At 37.4% G+C, this 17,841-nt stretch overlaps 1 protein-coding gene across 2 annotated transcripts in view; it reads left to right on the forward strand.

Moving 5' to 3' along the window:
• The window catches only part of LOC136823636 (putative uncharacterized protein DDB_G0277255), a 28,640-nt gene extending 10,799 nt beyond the window's left edge, over positions 1 to 17,841 (forward strand). Inside the window, exons 1-2 of one of the 2 annotated variants that reach the window (XM_067079814.1) lie at positions 3,301 to 3,509; positions 14,957 to 17,841. In XM_067079814.1, coding sequence (XP_066935915.1) covers positions 3,447 to 3,509; positions 14,957 to 17,662 — 2,769 coding nt within the window. In that variant the 5' untranslated portion in view covers positions 3,301 to 3,446 and the 3' untranslated portion in view covers positions 17,663 to 17,841. Of the gene's footprint in view, positions 1 to 3,300; positions 3,510 to 14,956 lie in introns of those variants that run through there. The other variant, XM_067079815.1, reaches the window with a different exon arrangement.

Consider the following 17,841-nt stretch of genomic DNA (forward strand, 5'->3'; position numbering starts at 1 on the left):
ATATTGACGAACAATATTCGACAATATGGCTTATGGAGCGTCATGTATGAAGTAAACAACTGGTCAAAAGGAATTTTCTTTCTGTAAACAACACCGTTATATTGTTGGAATATTTCAAATCAAGCTGACAATATATTGCGTATATCTTTTCCATATATTGCTGGCTTTCAGCAATATATCGTCAATTGCTTATGTAGTGTGTGTAGCCCTTTAGACAAAGGTTTTTGACTTTCTTTCTGTTTTTTCATTTTTTGCGGTGAACACCTAACCTTTTTGGAGCGATTTCGTTAAAAGTATTGCGTCACCAACATCGTGATTTTTTGGCATAAATCTAAGTAATTGCTTATAAAAATGGGGAAAATATCTTTCAAGTGCGTATTATGAGGAATACTGGTCAGAAAAATAAGAGTATTTAGGGGTGAAAAAATGAAACATTGATATTATTATAAAGAAACTGAACAGAAAAATAATAATAAAAAATAATGATAAGAAAAGAAAAAGTATGGAAAATCGTAATGATTATAAATGAAGGGAGAAATAGAAGAATAGAATAGAAAGGACTGGAGGTGAAAAATTAGAGAAAAAAAAAGTTCGGATACAAAAAATCAAGCATATTTATTTTATGATAAGGACAGTAAGTCAGAGACATTGCGTTTTTTCTTCTTTTTTTCGGAATTCTTGAGGAGGATGGCTTTTGATGGGGGAAATTATCACATTTTACTATCCAAGCTGGCACACAACGTTGTTTCAACGATTAAGCAATGCTCATAACGTCCTTATAACGTTAGATGAATGTTGAAACAACGTCGTGTGCCAGCTGGGGAATTACAATTGTCAGAAGACCAGATGCACTTTTTCAATGTATTCCCACGAGTGAAAAGTTTCAGAAAAAATGTATGATGCAGTGATCATAATTTCTTTAGGGTTTTCCAGATTAAATTTTTCATCAAATGTTAGGAGGGCCGGGCGTGTACCTAGGTAGAGTGATTGTTTGGTTTCATAGACTCTAAGAGCTTTCTCTATGGGGCCAGTCATTTCAATTTCGCAAGGAGAATTTTTGGAGGTTTTAAACATAGTAAATACCAAAAAATACTCCCAACAATCTATCTCAGAGCACCGGGGTTGTGTTTAGGCTGGCAAAATTCTAGCGCTGAAACAACACCGTCCAATTTTTTTCTAGTTTCGAAATCAGACTTTTCGAAATAGCGTCTTACTTTAGAGTTACCTGCTTTTCGTCACCGTAAAACGTTGTTTCGAGTTTTTACGTGTAGCCTAAAAGTCTTGTTCCGTAGGAATAGTTCGAAAAAGGTGCCCTGATTGAAGGCGTGGGAATTCCTCATCGAAAAGGTTTCGTAACAGACTGTAGAACAAAGAAAGCTTTTTGAAAATATTATGATATCAACAGAAAAACTAAGGAAGTAAAAAAGTGAAGTTTCGCAAAAAAAAAACTAACATAAAGAAAGCTGAATTTCTTTTTAGAATGGTTGACGATTTTCGCTTCGGTGTCAAAAGATAAATGAGAGTAGAGTGCGATTTGAAAAAATAGAAATAAAGATGGCAAATACAGTATGTCAAATAGTTCAGTTTTTGGTAGACGCAACTTTAAACCAAGCTTGAAGACTCTTTTTTTGGAATACTAAGTCACGGAGCGCGAATTTCTGGATCGAATTACTAGATTTTTTGAAATTAACCGGCTAAACCCGTACATAACAGAAAATTATATTTAGATCGTTGATTTCATCTAAGCTCGTGCCAGTTAAAATTTGAGTTTTGTCACTAAACTGAACGTAGTTGAATCGGTATACACCCCCTTTCTAAGCTGAAGAATATTGGAAACCTCCCGTTAAAAGACAAGATTTTTTTCATTCCTTGTGGTATTCTTTAAGGTTAAAGTCATTATTTTTGATGATATGCTGACAAAGCAGAATTACCAAAATCATTTTTTTCAAAAACGCAGGGGGGAATAAGTTGTTCTTTCTTTCATTTAAAAATGCTGTGTCAGCAAATGATGGGGGATATCTTGAATGACGCCCTTTATATAGTACTCTCCAAAATGATTGTAATCCAGGCACCTTAATGGGGAGGCACTCTGACCCTTCTCTATACAGTTTTACACAGACTTTTTAATGCCCTTTTAAATTGTATTGTTTGATTCCTATAAATAATTACGTTTAGGCACTTCAATGGGCAGACACCTTGACCTTTCTTTATACTTATTTCAGGCCCTTTTAATATCCTTTTGATTTATTATATTTGATTCTTATAAATAAACACTTAGACAAATCAATAGAAAGACATACTAACCCTTCTGATAGCGTAGCGGGAATTCCTCTCCTCTTGAAAATCGAAAGGTCGAAAAAATTAGAAAACTGTTTTTAAAACTGTTATATATGATGATTTTAATTTTCTATAGGATTGAGTGATATCTTGATTAGTAATAATTCTTTATTTTTTTAAAGAAAAGAGAGATGGACTAAAAATATGTTTCGTCTTTAGAGGAGAGTTTGTTTTTGTGACAAAATTAATGAATTCAAAAAAGGGTCAAATTAGTTCATGAGTTGTTCTAAATTTTGATACTCTGTGTTCATATTTTGTGTGAAAATGTTATTATTTTTGTGGGAGCCTGTACTGTTTTTTATAGATGTTATGAGAAGTGAGAAGATTAGGTAGATAGATGATATAGATGTATTTCACCAATTCCCTAGCTTACTTTGAAATTTCTCACACATTTTTAGGATAGCATCAAGAAACCCAGTTGATTTTATTCTTTAATATTCCTATCTCATCTAATACATATATAAGCCCGATGTCCACTTTCGTGCGAAGCGCGCGAAAGATTTTTCTTAACCGTTTTTGCCTGAAGAGAAGATTACGTCATAAAGAAGTTTCGCGCGAACAAAAAAAAAGTTGAAGGAAGTTCAACTTTTTTCAAACGCTACGTCAATTTTGACCAATGGAATTGCTTCTTTTTTCAATCAACCAATGACGTTACAAATACCGTGAAAAGTTTCGCGCGCTTCGCGCGAAAGTGGACACCGGCCTTAACGGAGCGATCGGCTTTCGAGGGGTCTAATAATATAAACGATGACGTCAAAATTTATTGTTTTATGACAATGTCAATGCAATGACTTCGTTTACTTCAACGTCATTCTCCATGGTAAACTCGAATCCAGTTTCCTCACACCTTGAAGGTCAAAAGAGTGTATTATTAACAATTTAGGCTTTAGGGATAGGAGTAGGCATGTTTAAGGATTCGGGAAAAGCATTTTGATGGTTTACTGAGATATTCTATATTTTCTAAAGAATTACAAACAAAAAAGTAAAAGGAGAAAATATCCTGCTGTTGGATAAATGTGATTAGTTAACTACTACCTGATTGTTGATGTAAAATTTCCTGCATTTTAATTGGCTAATGAAATTTCCCTGCATTCTGATTGGTAAATACTATGACGGAAGAAGTGGAATGGTTTTGGGATAAATCGGATTTGGAATCTTATTTAGAAGAAGATGTAAGTATTGACGTATTTTCTTGCAATTTGATTGGCTAATATGAAATTTCTTGAATTTTGAGCGGATAAGGCAATAATTTCTCGCATTTTCATTGGCTAACCGATTATTTGATAACTGCTTGAGACATCATGGAACTACGATTAATATTTCAACTTTAAAATTTCACGCAATTGACATTAAAAGTATATACTTTATGTAGAATTTGATCTTTTGAAATGATATACAGTGGAGTCTCTTCAACTCGATCTGCTATAACTCCAACGTCTCCTTAATTCGCACAGGTTAGCTTTTCCCTTCAGTTAACAATACTTTTTAAACCTTACTCAATATTTTGAAATTTCTATAAATCGAATAAATTTATGTTCCCCGTGCGTGTTCGAGTTATGGAGATTCCACCATTATATTACAAAAAGTATTTACCTTATAGCTTAATGGTGATTGTTGGGGAATTTGAGCAAAGATTGGAATCAGCTTCCGTTTGTAACTGGTTGATTATGTTCAAACTGAAAAATTGATTGAAAAATTACAATTAGAAAATAAACTAGAGAAATTGATTATTGACAATAATTGAATGCAATAAATGAACTTAAATTTGACTAACAAAAAACATGCCTAAAAATGACCTAGCCTAATGTCCAGACCTAAACCGGACCCAACCTAAATGTGCATGAAAAGGAGGCACAAAAAGCAAACAAGAAAGACACAAAGGCAAACAAAGAGGCAAACGTACCGGATAGCCACATGCCAAATTTGAAGGCAAGTGAATACAGGTACATGAAATGATTGATAAAAGATTGAACTTGAAGTATTGAACTCTAAAACTTGTATCTAAAAACACATCTCAACATCTTCCACATACATCCTTCTTGTGTAAGTTTTAGAATTGAATGATTGAGTTGAATTGAAATTGTAAAAAATTGATATAATATCTAGCGATAATTGCCTACGATAATTGCCTAGGGAATATAAGTACAAGTCATTTGCGATGCAATAAAAAATATAATTGTCCTACGTTAAGTTCTTTTTGTATTTTGAATGTTTTGTTAAAAGTAATTAAATCAAATTAAATTAGGGTGCAGTTCACCCTACACTGCCCCACCACAGGTGGCAAATTGGTTAGCATTATAAAGGTACAACATCATAGAGGTTTCATCCACACGATGAATCACCACAAGATTTCGAACCGAACGAAATGTAAAACGATGAGTATTCTCTGAAGCATTTTGATAACGAACCTTAACTTTTCGAACTTTCTCGTCTCGATCGATTTCAACGGATTCGACCATTCCAAACTGGTAATTTGAACGTATCGGTGAATCTTGCTTGGTAAATAGAACAACATCACCTTTCTTTAAGCTGGTGTCTGATTTGAACCACTTTGGCTTGGCGATAAGTCCTGGGACGTGTGAGGTTAACCATAGCTCGAACCAAGAATCGAAAATTGCTTGATTTTGTAGAATGATCTTTGATGAATTTCCTGACAATCTGAATTCACCGGTTGGGCTTCTGTCGTTGTTTCGTCCAAGTCTCAGTCTATTTGGTGTGATGATATCCAATGATTGCAAGTCTCCATCGTAGTCACGAATGCCTAATGGTAGATCATTGATGCTGTTTGCTGCTCGAGATGCGAATGTCTCCCATTGCATGATTGATAGTCGTTGATTGGAGACTGATTTTTGGATGGACTTCTTGACTTCACGAATTTTTCGTTCTACGAGACCATTCATATTGTGGCCTCCAACTGGACAAGTGTTGAAATCGACATTGGATTCTTTGAAGAGACGACGTTGGATGTCTTGAAAATCAATTTGAAGTGTTTCGCAAGCCTTGACGAGTTGGCTGCCCTCATCAGTGAGCAGTCGACGTGGATACCCAACTTCGCACGATAGTCGAGTGAATGCTTGTAGGAATGCGTTTGTCGAGTAATCCTCCATGCATTTGATGCTGATGGTGGTGGTAGTAGCACAGCAGAAGACGGCGTACCAGATCTTGACAGTGGCCCTCTTGTTGTGATACGAGTATGATTCAAATGGACCACACAAATCGACTTGAGATACGTAGAAGATTGGAGCAATCATCAGGTTCTCAGGTGATACTGGTCCCATTGATACGTCAATGGTTTTCTTGAGAAGGTATCGACACCTTTCACAAGTTGATCGAATTGACTTGACCAGACTCCTTCCTTCGATGATGAAAACTTTCTGAAGAACATATCTCCAAGTGGTCTCCACACCAGAATGTGAAGCAGTGATGTGGTTCCAATGGATGTCGTTGACGATGCTGTAGGCGATTGGTGATGACTTCTCCAAGATTGGGACACAGAATGACGTCGATTGAAGATCTAACATTCGTTGTGTAGCCTTCCCAATGATGGTAACAGAATCAGTTGGTAGAATTCGTCCTGTGTATGTGAGAATTCTATCCTTTTCGATTGAGGTATTTGAATACTTTGATGATGATACGAACTCTTTGACTTCTGATGTTCCTTTCCTCCTCTGAAGCTGGTCTTGATTGGATGATATGTGATGCACTTGAGCAGCACGTACTTCTTTGGATGCTTGTTGGAGTTCAGATTGATCCAGTGAGATGTCTTCTGGTGACAGCGAGGGGAACGTTGATGATGGTTTCCTCATCCATGCATATCCGTTGTACCAAGGTGAATCTGGTTTGATCAGATCTAGTGATGAATTACGTCTTGTACCAAGGTCAGCTATCATGTCTGTTGATTTGATGTACTTCCAGCTGTCCTTGTTGGTGAAGCGTAGGATTTCCACAACCCGATTCCGAACCCATTCCTTGAGTGGTCGACTTTCGTTGCAAATCCAATGGAGTGTAATTTGATTGTCAGTGAACTTGTGTGCAATGTGATCTTGCTTGAAGGCTTTTCGAACAACCTCTCCTGTGTGGGCATTGAGAACTGCAGCTGCCAGCTCTCCTCTTGGTTGTGTTGTATCGTTTAGTAACTTTGATCGAGCAAAGATGAGTTGACAAGAATAGCCATCTGGTACTGGGAATCGAACGTAGATTGCTGAACAGATCATTGATGGACTGGCATCAGCAAAGTCGAGGGTGTCGATCTTCAGTGATGTTGCATCTTGTGGAACAATGGCTCGTTGATATGTGATCGTCTTGATCTCCTCCATGAGGTCGAAATGATTGATCCATATGTCACGAAGGTTGGCTGGTAACTCGTCATCCCATGCTAATTTGCGTTGAACGAGATCGTGAATGTCCAGCTTGAACGTCGCTGTGATAGGAGTAAGCAGTCCTGTCATGTCGAAAATCTCGGCAGCCTTTGATGAACAGATTCTTCTGGTGAGTCGTTTTGGTACTTCTTTGCATTCACCAAGTTTCTTACCGCGATATTTCTTGGCGAAGTCAAGGTTGATGTCGAAGGATATGAGGTCATTCTTTGGATGCCACTTCATTCCAGCGACTGAGATTGTGGTGCCATCGGCTGTTAGAGAGTCTTTCGGTTCTTCTCCAGATATTGTGAATCCTTTCAATGTGAATCCACCATACGATAGAATTTGATCGATTGATTGACATAGAAGTTTGATGGTACTGATTTGATCACCCCCAGACAGGCAATCATCGACGTAAACGTCCTCAGTGATGACTCTAGCGACCTCTGGTTCGTCTTTGCGATGTATTTTGACGGTTTCTCGAAGTGCTGTTTCGGCTTGATTTCCGGATGATTTGACACCATATATCAGTGTCATGATGACCTTCTCCTCTGGTGGTTGACTTGGATCAAGGTGTTCTTGCCATAGGTAACGTTGAAGGCACCAGTCTGATTCTCTAAGGTTAACGGAATTGTACATCTTTTGTACGTCAGTATGAAATGCGATGCGATGTCCTCTCCACCTCAGAAAAATTTCGAGTAGCTTGTTCATTGAGTTCCTTCCTTTTGCTAGAACGTCATTGAGTGAAAATCCAGTCGATGTCGGCATGGAAGCGTCAAAGACAATTCTGCACGGTGTCGATATAGAAGAGCCTTTCCATACAGCCCTCCATGGTATGAAATTCTTGATCTGAGATTCTGATAGTTGCTTTTGGATGTCAGTGGGCAAATTCTTGACATATTCGACGAATCCAAGGTGTTGCAGTTTCTTCTCTGAGAGGAGGATGTCGTCCTTATCGTCTTGATGCTTTTCCAAACGTTTAAGCTGTTGTATGTAAACGCGAAGTGCAATGTCTCGATTTGGTGCCAGTTTGACCAGAGGGTCGTGTATTAGTGGAAGATTAGCAATCGATGAACAATTGGATGGGTCGATAGTGATGGAGCGATTAATCAAGTCTTGCTCGACCTCCTCTTGGATGCTAATGGAATCTTCTGTAGAATGGTTCTTACAGGTTAAACACTTTCGACAATTGACACAGCGATAGTTAAGGTCTGTACCAACTGATTCGAACTTCTCATTAAGATTGGTGATGTATGAAGTTGATGGTTCAGATTCGTCGTTGTTGATTTGGTAAGTTGGGTTGTTAGTGAAATACAAGTCATGTCGAACCTCACTGAAGGGTAGCTGATCCAAGTAATCGAATGTCTGGATCAATGTAGAACCCGAACTTTGCTGCTTCCAGTTGACTTGCTACAAACTGTGACGAAGTTGAGTGATGATGATTTTCGATACTTGTGAATACCTCATGGGGACCACCGATCACCCCATAAGATCCATCGATGTTCTTGAATTGTGATTGGTAGATGGTCAAGCCAGAAGGTAACTGGTGGATGAATTTAGGAAAGAAACGAAGATAACGTATACCTATCATCACGTCGACGTCTCCTCCAACCATTGGTGGCAGTCTTGGAAGATGATTGATGTCGTGGCCAGAGTCCTCCCAACTGTGCTGAATGTCGTTCTCCACTTTTCCTTGCAATGGATAGAAGGGAAAGGTCGCAGTGAGTGTGTCGAGACAAACTCCAGTCATCTCTGCACCATTGTTGGTTGCCAGTGGTAACGAGAAGGTATAGATTCCATGTGTTGATTGTGTTGTGAACACCTCCAACGCCACCAACTGGAATTGGTCTTGAGATGATCTGTTTGGCTCGATTGCTACCCAGTCGTTTGGTTGCATCAAACTTGATGACAGAATTCTTGCATCCATTGTCGTAGAACAAAGTGAATTGCTGTTGGTCAACTTCAATCGTTTGCAACACGTAGATGGCTTGATGATCATTGGGCTCTGGTTCGTCTGGGGTGAAGTGATAGGTGAGACGCATGTCTTTGGTGAAGGCTTCTAACTGTTGGATCTTGCTGATGCATCTTGATTTGTAGAAGTCAAACAGATCTTTGTTCTCCTGGGTAGATTTATGTTCGTCACAAACCAGCACGTGTTTCTTGTGAGTAAACTTGTCATGGAGAGTATCTTTGCAGCAGCAGAAGATCTTTTGGCAACGTCCCTCCTTATGTTTCCCTTGGTCGTACTTGGCTCCAGGATACAAGCACTGGAAACAGAGTCCTTTGGATTTGAGTGCACTGAAACGTTCGATAGGAGTCATGTTGACGAATACTGGACATGCGAAGTATTGGACGATCTTGCTTCCTTGTGGTCCATTGGTTGCAACATGATTTGCGGCTTGACATATGAAGCAGTTGAGTTGATCAGGTGGACGACGATTCTGTTGACCATCAGTGTGGTGTGATGATGGACCTCGTCTGAATGGTGGTGAGTCTTTCTTTGGAGGATCTCTCTTGGTTGGATCTGATGTTGGTCCTTGGATCATAAGTCTTTGTTGATGAATCCTCTTCTGATGGTCCAGGAAGGATATGAGTTTTGACCAGATTTCTTGTTGCTCGAGGTCGTCGGTACAGATGGTGTCTAGGAATTTCGTTGTTTGTACATCACCGATCAGCTGGTAGATGGTGTTGAGTCCTTCACCATAGTATAGGTACTCTTCAATGTTGTGTTCTTGTGCTAATCTCATCAAATCTTGAAGCACGTTGATGACTTTGGTAAGACTGTCGATAGCTTTTTCAGGTTTCGTTGATTTGCTGACGTCCAATGTTTGAAGTTGAAGAAGCCTCTTGGATAGCATCATCTTTGGGTTACCATAGACACCTTTTAATCTCTCCCATATGATGTCGATGTCATCAAGATTGCGAACTAAGTTAAGGGCGTGGTCTGTGAGGAAGTTGTTCTTTAACAGCTCAGGTAAGAATTGCTTTGGTGTTGTCTTCAGATGGAGCTTTTCAAAGTTCGTACGGAAGGTAAAGAAATCGATCTTACTGTCGTATCCGGAGAACTTTTCGATTTTGATGTTTAGTCGAGAACGATTGAACTCGCGACTCTTTTCGATGTCTCTGGCTGCTGCAAGCTCATCATTGATGTCTAAGATGAAACTCTTCTTGAGATCGAATAGCGTTTCGAATTGTTCGCTGATGTTCTTGAGTGTTGTCTCGTAAGATGCATCAGAGCTTCGTGCTTTGCATGAGGGTTTTGATGTTGTCTGCAACCTTGTCGACCTTTGATGAAAGATGGGGTATCTCCTTCTTCCATTTCGATATATCCTCGTCAGTTGCAGTTTCTGTATCTTTGGAAAATTGTTCTGTAAGTTCCTTCAGATCTCGATTAATGTTGTTGACGAGAAACTCGATTGATCTTTGTTTTCGTTGGATTTCGTCTTGCTTCATTTTGTCTTGCAAGACTTTTGTGTTTGTTGTTCGCGCCTTTGTTTGATTTGATATAGGATTTGATTTTTACATCCAAGGTGACTTTGATCTCGGAAGGAAAGCAGGTCAGACTGTGGATGATTTCTCATGAGGATATTTCGTAATCGTCGAAGATTGGTTCGATGTTGCTCGAGTTTCGAGGTAGTGACGTCATCAAAGGATGCATTCTCATCAATCAAGTCATCAATATCCTCGATTGCAACCATGATATCGATTTCGAGTTGAGTGATATCTTGAGGTATCGTTTTCAGTTCCTCAGGCATGTCATCCTTGGGCGTGGCCTCGATTGTGTCGTCATCTTTGGGTGTGACTTCGGGCGTGACCTTGGATGTGTCTTTGGGTGTATATTTGGATGTGGTTATACTGGTTTTTGGTCGAACGTCTCGTTTCTCCTTTGGTTCAGTGTAGTCTATACGTTCGAGTGGTCTTAGGTTCATTGCCATGTTGAATCCCCGTTATGTGAATTATTGGGTGTGTCCTGTTGAGTGGATTCCAAATTGATAGGTCTCCTGTTGAGTGGACGTTGTTGAGTGGATCACCAAATTGACTGAATGGATCACCGATTGATAAGACGGATGTTCGCTTGGATTGATGAACGATTCCGTGTGTTTGAAATTGAATGGGCGGGTTCCCGTTGAATGACGTAGGACTCCGTTTGAATGTTGGGGAATTTGAGCAAAGATTGGAATCAGCTTCCGTTTGTAACTGGTTGATTATGTTCAAACTGAAAAATTGATTGAAAAATTACAATTAGAAAATAAACTAGAGAAATTGATTATTGACAATAATTGAATGCAATAAATGAACTTAAATTTGACTAACAAAAAACATGCCTAAAAATGACCTAGCCTAATGTCCAGACCTAAACCGGACCCAACCTAAATGTGCATGAAAAGGAGGCACAAAAAGCAAACAAGAAAGACACAAAGGCAAACAAAGAGGCAAACGTACCGGATAGCCACATGCCAAATTTGAAGGCAAGTGAATACAGGTACATGAAATGATTGATAAAAGATTGAACTTGAAGTATTGAACTCTAAAACTTGTATCTAAAAACACATCTCAACATCTTCCACATACATCCTTCTTGTGTAAGTTTTAGAATTGAATGATTGAGTTGAATTGAAATTGTAAAAAATTGATATAATATCTAGCGATAATTGCCTACGATAATTGCCTAGGGAATATAAGTACAAGTCATTTGCGATGCAATAAAAAATATAATTGTCCTACGTTAAGTTCTTTTTGTATTTTGAATGTTTTGTTAAAAGTAATTAAATCAAATTAAATTAGGGTGCAGTTCACCCTACAGTGATACACGTTTTTTTTTTTATTAGAACACCTAGAATTTGGCTGAGCCTGGATGTGCTTATTTTTTTAACAATTTTCAGCCTAAAATGTTCTTAAATGCGTTCTTAATTTTTCAGACTACTCTAAATCGACAATATGATACAAAATAAAGAGCACTTAAATTTGGCAAAATTTGGACAATATTTGACTCTCGATTTTTGAAGATCCACCCCTAAATTCGGTTAAAACTGCTTAAAAAGAGGAAAAAATTGTAGTTTCTTGTCATTTTTTTCCAAACTGAGGCTGGGCATGTTCTTAAGATGTTCTTAATTTTTCGACGAATTTCAGCCTATATGTTCTTATAAACTAGGTTCTAATAAAAAAAAAAACGTGTAGACATGTTTTTCGAAGACAAAGCTATGTATCAAGAATTGGTAGCCTGCAGTTCTTAATCGTAAAAATGTATCAATTATTTAAGCATAAGTTGTGTCTGGAATTTTATTCAATTATTTTTAGCTCCAATTAATCTCTTTTTATTAAATTTTTCATGATTTGTTATCTTTTTCCAAATAACATCCAAATTAATTTGAATGTGAAACATTTTTTCCAGGTAGAAATTCTTGGTAAATATTTATTCATCGAATGCGAATTTTTTACACGTTACTTTTAACTGCAGAAAATTTGAGATTTATTATTTGAGAGATGGATCAATTGATCAATTATTGACCGTCAATGGTTTGATTTAAAAAGTATTGGGAAATGTTTTGTATTGATTAAACACCCCTTCTCACAGACCCGGTCAATCCGGTAGAAATTTTTCAGCCAGTGGGGATAAAAATAACGGACTGAAACGGGGAGGAGAGGGGAGGAGGAGGAGGAGGAAAATTGGAGGATAACTTTCCACCAGGGGCGATATTTTGGAGATTTTTCGAGTTTTCCGTGATCAGAGTATTTTTGGTACCACTACCTGCTTCCACTTTTCTAAATACTCTGATTAAAGATGGTGGACATAGCTTAGGCTATGTCGTTATTATCTAACGTTATACGTATGGACGTTGTGAATGTTAGAAAAACGTTGAAACAACGTTGTGTGCCAGCTGGGTGGACCAATCAAAAATGATGAACTATAGCTAACAGATATCTCTTAAGTCACCTTTCGATTTTGGTATTTCTAGCTAGACCTGGTCAAACACAGAATAATACCGCCAGCGAGTTGGGTTTCTTTTGTAAGGGTTTTTAATTTTATAAATTTCAACCAACAATTTTTAAGGAGCCTCAAATCGTACATTGATAACTCCTGGACGATAAATCTCATAAACTAGGATAATTTTTAATTGCTTACTTCCGTGCAGTTTCGTATCGTAAAATCTAGGTCACATGTCACGAGTGAAAGAATTTGAAATATCAATATGAATGAAATCAAAACAAAATGGCCATTGTATTCTTTTATAAGAATTTTAACAAATTCTGAACATTGAGGAATTAAACAACAAGAATAAGACTTCTTTCGCCTTTTGGAAGTATAATTTCATTCGACCTCGATACGAACTCTAGGCCATTTCCCATAAAGCGATGGGTCAAATCTTGCAAGGTAAGTCCTGCTATGTCCTATGTCCTCAAAAAATAAAACAACTGAAATTTAAGACAGATACTGTTATTAGCTTCTATTTTTTTTTTTTTATGAAAATATTCTTGTTTTACGATCTTATAAGTAGTGACTTTTGAATAATATTATTTTAAAATCAAATCCACTATACCCAACAAACAAAAATATATAACGTTTTGGAGGTTTAAGTGACTAAGCAACGAGATTCTTGAAAAAAAATCAATACTCAAAATCGTCAATAAACGTATTAGTGAAAATGTCGAAATTGATTAATTTATGACAGGTCAAATTTAGGGAGTTCATAAATTTTTGATTTCATCATCTTTGGAATTGAATAGAATATATTTGTAAAAAAGACTAACAAAAGTTTTCAAGTTTTTGCTTTACTGTGTACGTATGTGTAGCAGTCTGGAGAGACATTTTCTTATAAGTAAAATATTTAAATAAGTTCTTAAATACAGTACAATATATTGTATTGAGTTTCTTGAAGAATACCATGAATGGTTGCCCCGGGTTTCCACAACCTCCCTCCTCCCGCCTAAAATCTTGAATTGAATCGTTCCAATGATTTTTAAATGAATATTTAACAGTATTTGATAGTTTATTCCACCATATTAAAAATTTTATGAATTTTCTTGATTCATATTATTAAATTATTGGTCAAGTAAGGAAAAATTTTGTCCTCGATTTTTTTCTAAAAAGAGAAAAAATTTCTTGAATTTTTTATGTTTTCGTGAGTTCAGGGTTTTGGGATGGAATTACTACTAAATGTATTTTTTGATCGAGATTATTAATTTAAAAGGTTTCTTCTTTTGTGTTTGATGATAAAATACAATTTTTTTTGAAGAAGTTAAACTATATTATTTTTTCGGCAGACGTTTTTTTTGTTTCGCTGAATACTTAATGTGGGGGGAAAAAGATGACAGTTTTTTTGTAGTTTAATGTATATTTTGTCGTTCGTGAAAATTTTATATATTTTTTTTGCTCAGTCGGATGGTTTCTAATGTCTAGCTTCTGTTTCTTTCGAAACTTTATCTTGGTGAAAACTCATCATTTTTAGTCTGAAATGATAAAATTTGGGCTTCATAATATTTCTTCATTTTCACTGTTTCAAAAAACCCTATTTGGCAGGAGGAATAATTAGAGAACTTTTCAAAGGATTTTCGGATAACAGTTTATTCTATGCATCTTTTCCCCGAGACTTTTTGCCACATTGAAGGCTGAAATGAGTTCACGTAAACAGATTTCAGGCTCGGATACAGAGGGAGGCTATAACCAATGGAGGAGAGTGCACTTTATTATGGTTTTACCTTATATGGAAACTAATTACTCTCCATGAATAAGATAGCCTACCTCCTGTATCCGACCCTGGATTTGAGCATAAAAGATCGTCAAAGTATCCTTGAAGTATATAGAAGATACTCGCCTCATGTGTTATAAAAATATGTATAAAATTGGATGAATACACGTTTTTTTTTTATAAGGAACCTTAACTTTGCTCTGAGCCTGGAGTTCCTTATTTTTACAGAGAATTTCAGTCTCAAAGTTCCTTATGAGTTCCTTACTACATAGGAAATTTTGAACTTTTTGCCCCTTGAAATATCAAAATTTGGTCAAATTAGTCCCAATAAGGTACATTATTTTCAAATCCACTTATTCTCAGCCTGAGCAGTTCCTTAACAATTCCTTATTTTTTGAACCATTTTCAGCCTCGAGTTCCTTATAAACGTGTTCCTTATAAAAAAAAAAACGTGTAATGAATAAAATCCACTAACAATGTTGATATTGAACATCTATAACAGCCATTAGTCTAACGCAGTCTAACTACTAGAGACAATTTTCAATATTTCAATTCTTTCTAATTTTTTTTCAGACAAACATGGCAGAACAATCAAAGCCAACGCGACCCTCAAGGGATTTAGACCATTACGATGAAAATGTGGAAGAATTATTAAAAGAGCACAAGTACCTTTACAAGAAAGAAGCAAAATATGACATCATGCAGGTGTTGCATGCTTTCCAAGACTTGCATCCTAAAATTGAACGATGTGCACACACGAAAGGTGGCCGCACTGAAGAGCTTTTGACGCTGCGAGGCACAGTCCCTATCGAGTTTAAATCTGCAACGTATAACATCCCGATTCAGATTTATACTTTACGCACGCACCCGAAACAAGCACCAGTTGTCTTTGTAAAGCCGCTCAAGAATATGGTGATCAGAGAATCGAAAAATGTTGACAAATCGGGATTGGTTTATTTGCGTTATTTAGTTGACTGGAAATCACCACGATCTAACACATTAGCGTTATGTAAATTGTTGAGTCGTACGTTTAGTGAAGAGTGCCCCGTATTTACGGAAGATCGTTCAAAGAAACAAATTAAAGCGACAAAACCAAAGAAAAAGTCGCGTCGTTTTCGTCCGCTGCGCCGCTTTTCTTTGTCTCGGAACAGCAAGTCTCCAGAAGTGATGCATGAACCCGGAGCAGTTGAACAACCATCCAAATCCATCTTAATCGATAAAGATCGAGAACTAAATTCCGAATCGGATATGAGTAAAGCCGATTTGGATCGCATGGTACCTGAATCACCGTCTGTTTCTACTGATAGTTCGCTATCTAAAGGAAGCGCGAAAAATGTCTCTTTCTCCGACGACGCCACGATGGATGACATTCCCGACATGACGTACGACGAGTCGCTAGATTCTCTTTATTCGTCATCTTTCGAATCATTATATAGCGACCGTTCCGTCACTATTTTAGCTGCTTTGAAGAATCAAAAAATCGATACAAACAGTTTATTTAATTCGTCATTCGAGTCTTTATTAAGTGAGAAGAGTATTTCTTATTTGTTGGATTTAGAAAAACATTGGGCACGACCCGAGGGTGGACTTACACCCCTGGCAAATAAAAGGGGTGTGTCGTCACAATCACCTGCATCGGCACGCTCTGATCGTCAGAGTACAATCAGGCCACGTCGATCGTTATCGCTAAATAAAAAAGACGCTTTGAGAAGGATGAATCAATTATCAATCGACTCCGATAATTGGCCGACTCCACCCTTATCGACTGCTGGTAGCGAAGGAGGCGGTAGCCTTACCAGACAGAGTACCTTTGATTCTGACAGCGGCTGGCCGGAGCCGCCACCTTCTGACGGTCGCAATAGCGCCGCTTCAACCGAATGGCCTGAACCCCCCATCGATATTTTACCACCACCCGATTATCCTATGCTAATTAGCTCAGCGCGAAGTCGTGCTTTTTCTGATATCGAAGAATCGCCTTTTGAAAATGTATTATCGCCGTCTAAAGAGAAAGCACTTTTACCGCTTTTCGAGAAAAAGAAAAAGGAATGGGAACTAGAAGCTGAAAACGATTTCAAATTTAAGGATACTTCGAAATTTAACGGTGATACACTGGAACGACCAAAACTAAACGGAAATGTAAGCGATTACGAATTTAACGACACTCTTGACCGTAAATTTATGGAGAAACTAGAACAAAAGTATAACGAAGACTCGATTGATCGTAAATTCCCAGAGCCGTTTAGTAATGAGACTCCAACTAAGAAAACCATCAATATCGGCACAGATTCACCTTCGAAGATTTACGAATCTAAAGAAACACAATATGAATCAACGACTCAATTTAAATCAACTGAAACTCAATATAACACTTGGGACAAACCTGATAAGGCATTTCTAGAGGCGTTAAGAGAAGGGCGGACTGAGTATTTGGATGAGAATAATATAACGCCCACGCCCATACGGAAGGTACTTGATGAGAAACCATTTGATAGCGATTTGTTCAAGCTAGATTTTACAGATGTTGAGGGTGAAACATCACGTGAAACCACGCCACGGCAAATGACAATGACTAATGGTGGCATGGTCACACGCGCTGAACCAGTCGAAAGTAAAAAACGTAGTAGACCATGGCCATTTCGTTCGAAGAAAAGTTCTGAGAAAACAAAATCGAATAAGAATCCGTCTACGAATCATGATGATTCGTGTCATAATAACTGTGACAGTATACCAAACAATAACACATGGTCACACTCACTGAACTCCGATAAAGATGAAATTGAAAACCAATATAATAAAGAGAGTGATACCAATCATGTAAATAATCATGTGGAAAACCATGTGGCCAATAATCATCACGGCATCAACAGGTCCAAAAGTATGGAGGAAAGCGCCTTCAAGAAAAATGATATATACGAACATGTAAACAACAATAATCACCATGGTAACCATATCAATAATCATGATGGTGGCATGAGTAATGGTATCTATGAGCGCGTGACTCTGACCAATGGATTTAAGCATCGTGATTGTTTAAGCGAGGCCAAAATATATGAACCAATTTCGTTTGCTAATAAAGGTAAAGCTAAAAGTGATAACCATTTAACGTGTAGATATAAATCGGTGGGTTGTCTAGCTCATAGTGAAAGCGAAAGTGACTGTCTGAACCATAACGATGAAGCTGTCAATCACCACATGTATTTATTATTGAACAAAGTTGAATATTTAACTGGTGAAGTAAAACATTTGAAACAGAAAGTCAAAACATTGGAAACTGACTGAGACTAAGTATTCTTTAATAAATGGTATTGTACTAAAACACTATTTTATCATCATTTGTTAAACAGACAAAGCTGTTTGGTTATTTTTAACTACCTAATTAAATTTTTGTAACAAAAAACAATTATAATTTTAATTCTGGCGTGTTGGATATGAAAATATATGCAATGAGTTTAAATTTA

This window comes from Clytia hemisphaerica, unplaced genomic scaffold (assembly GCF_902728285.1).
Source record: "Clytia hemisphaerica strain Z4C2 unplaced genomic scaffold, Clytia hemisphaerica genome assembly, whole genome shotgun sequence".
NCBI lineage: Eukaryota > Metazoa > Cnidaria > Hydrozoa > Leptothecata > Clytiidae > Clytia > Clytia hemisphaerica.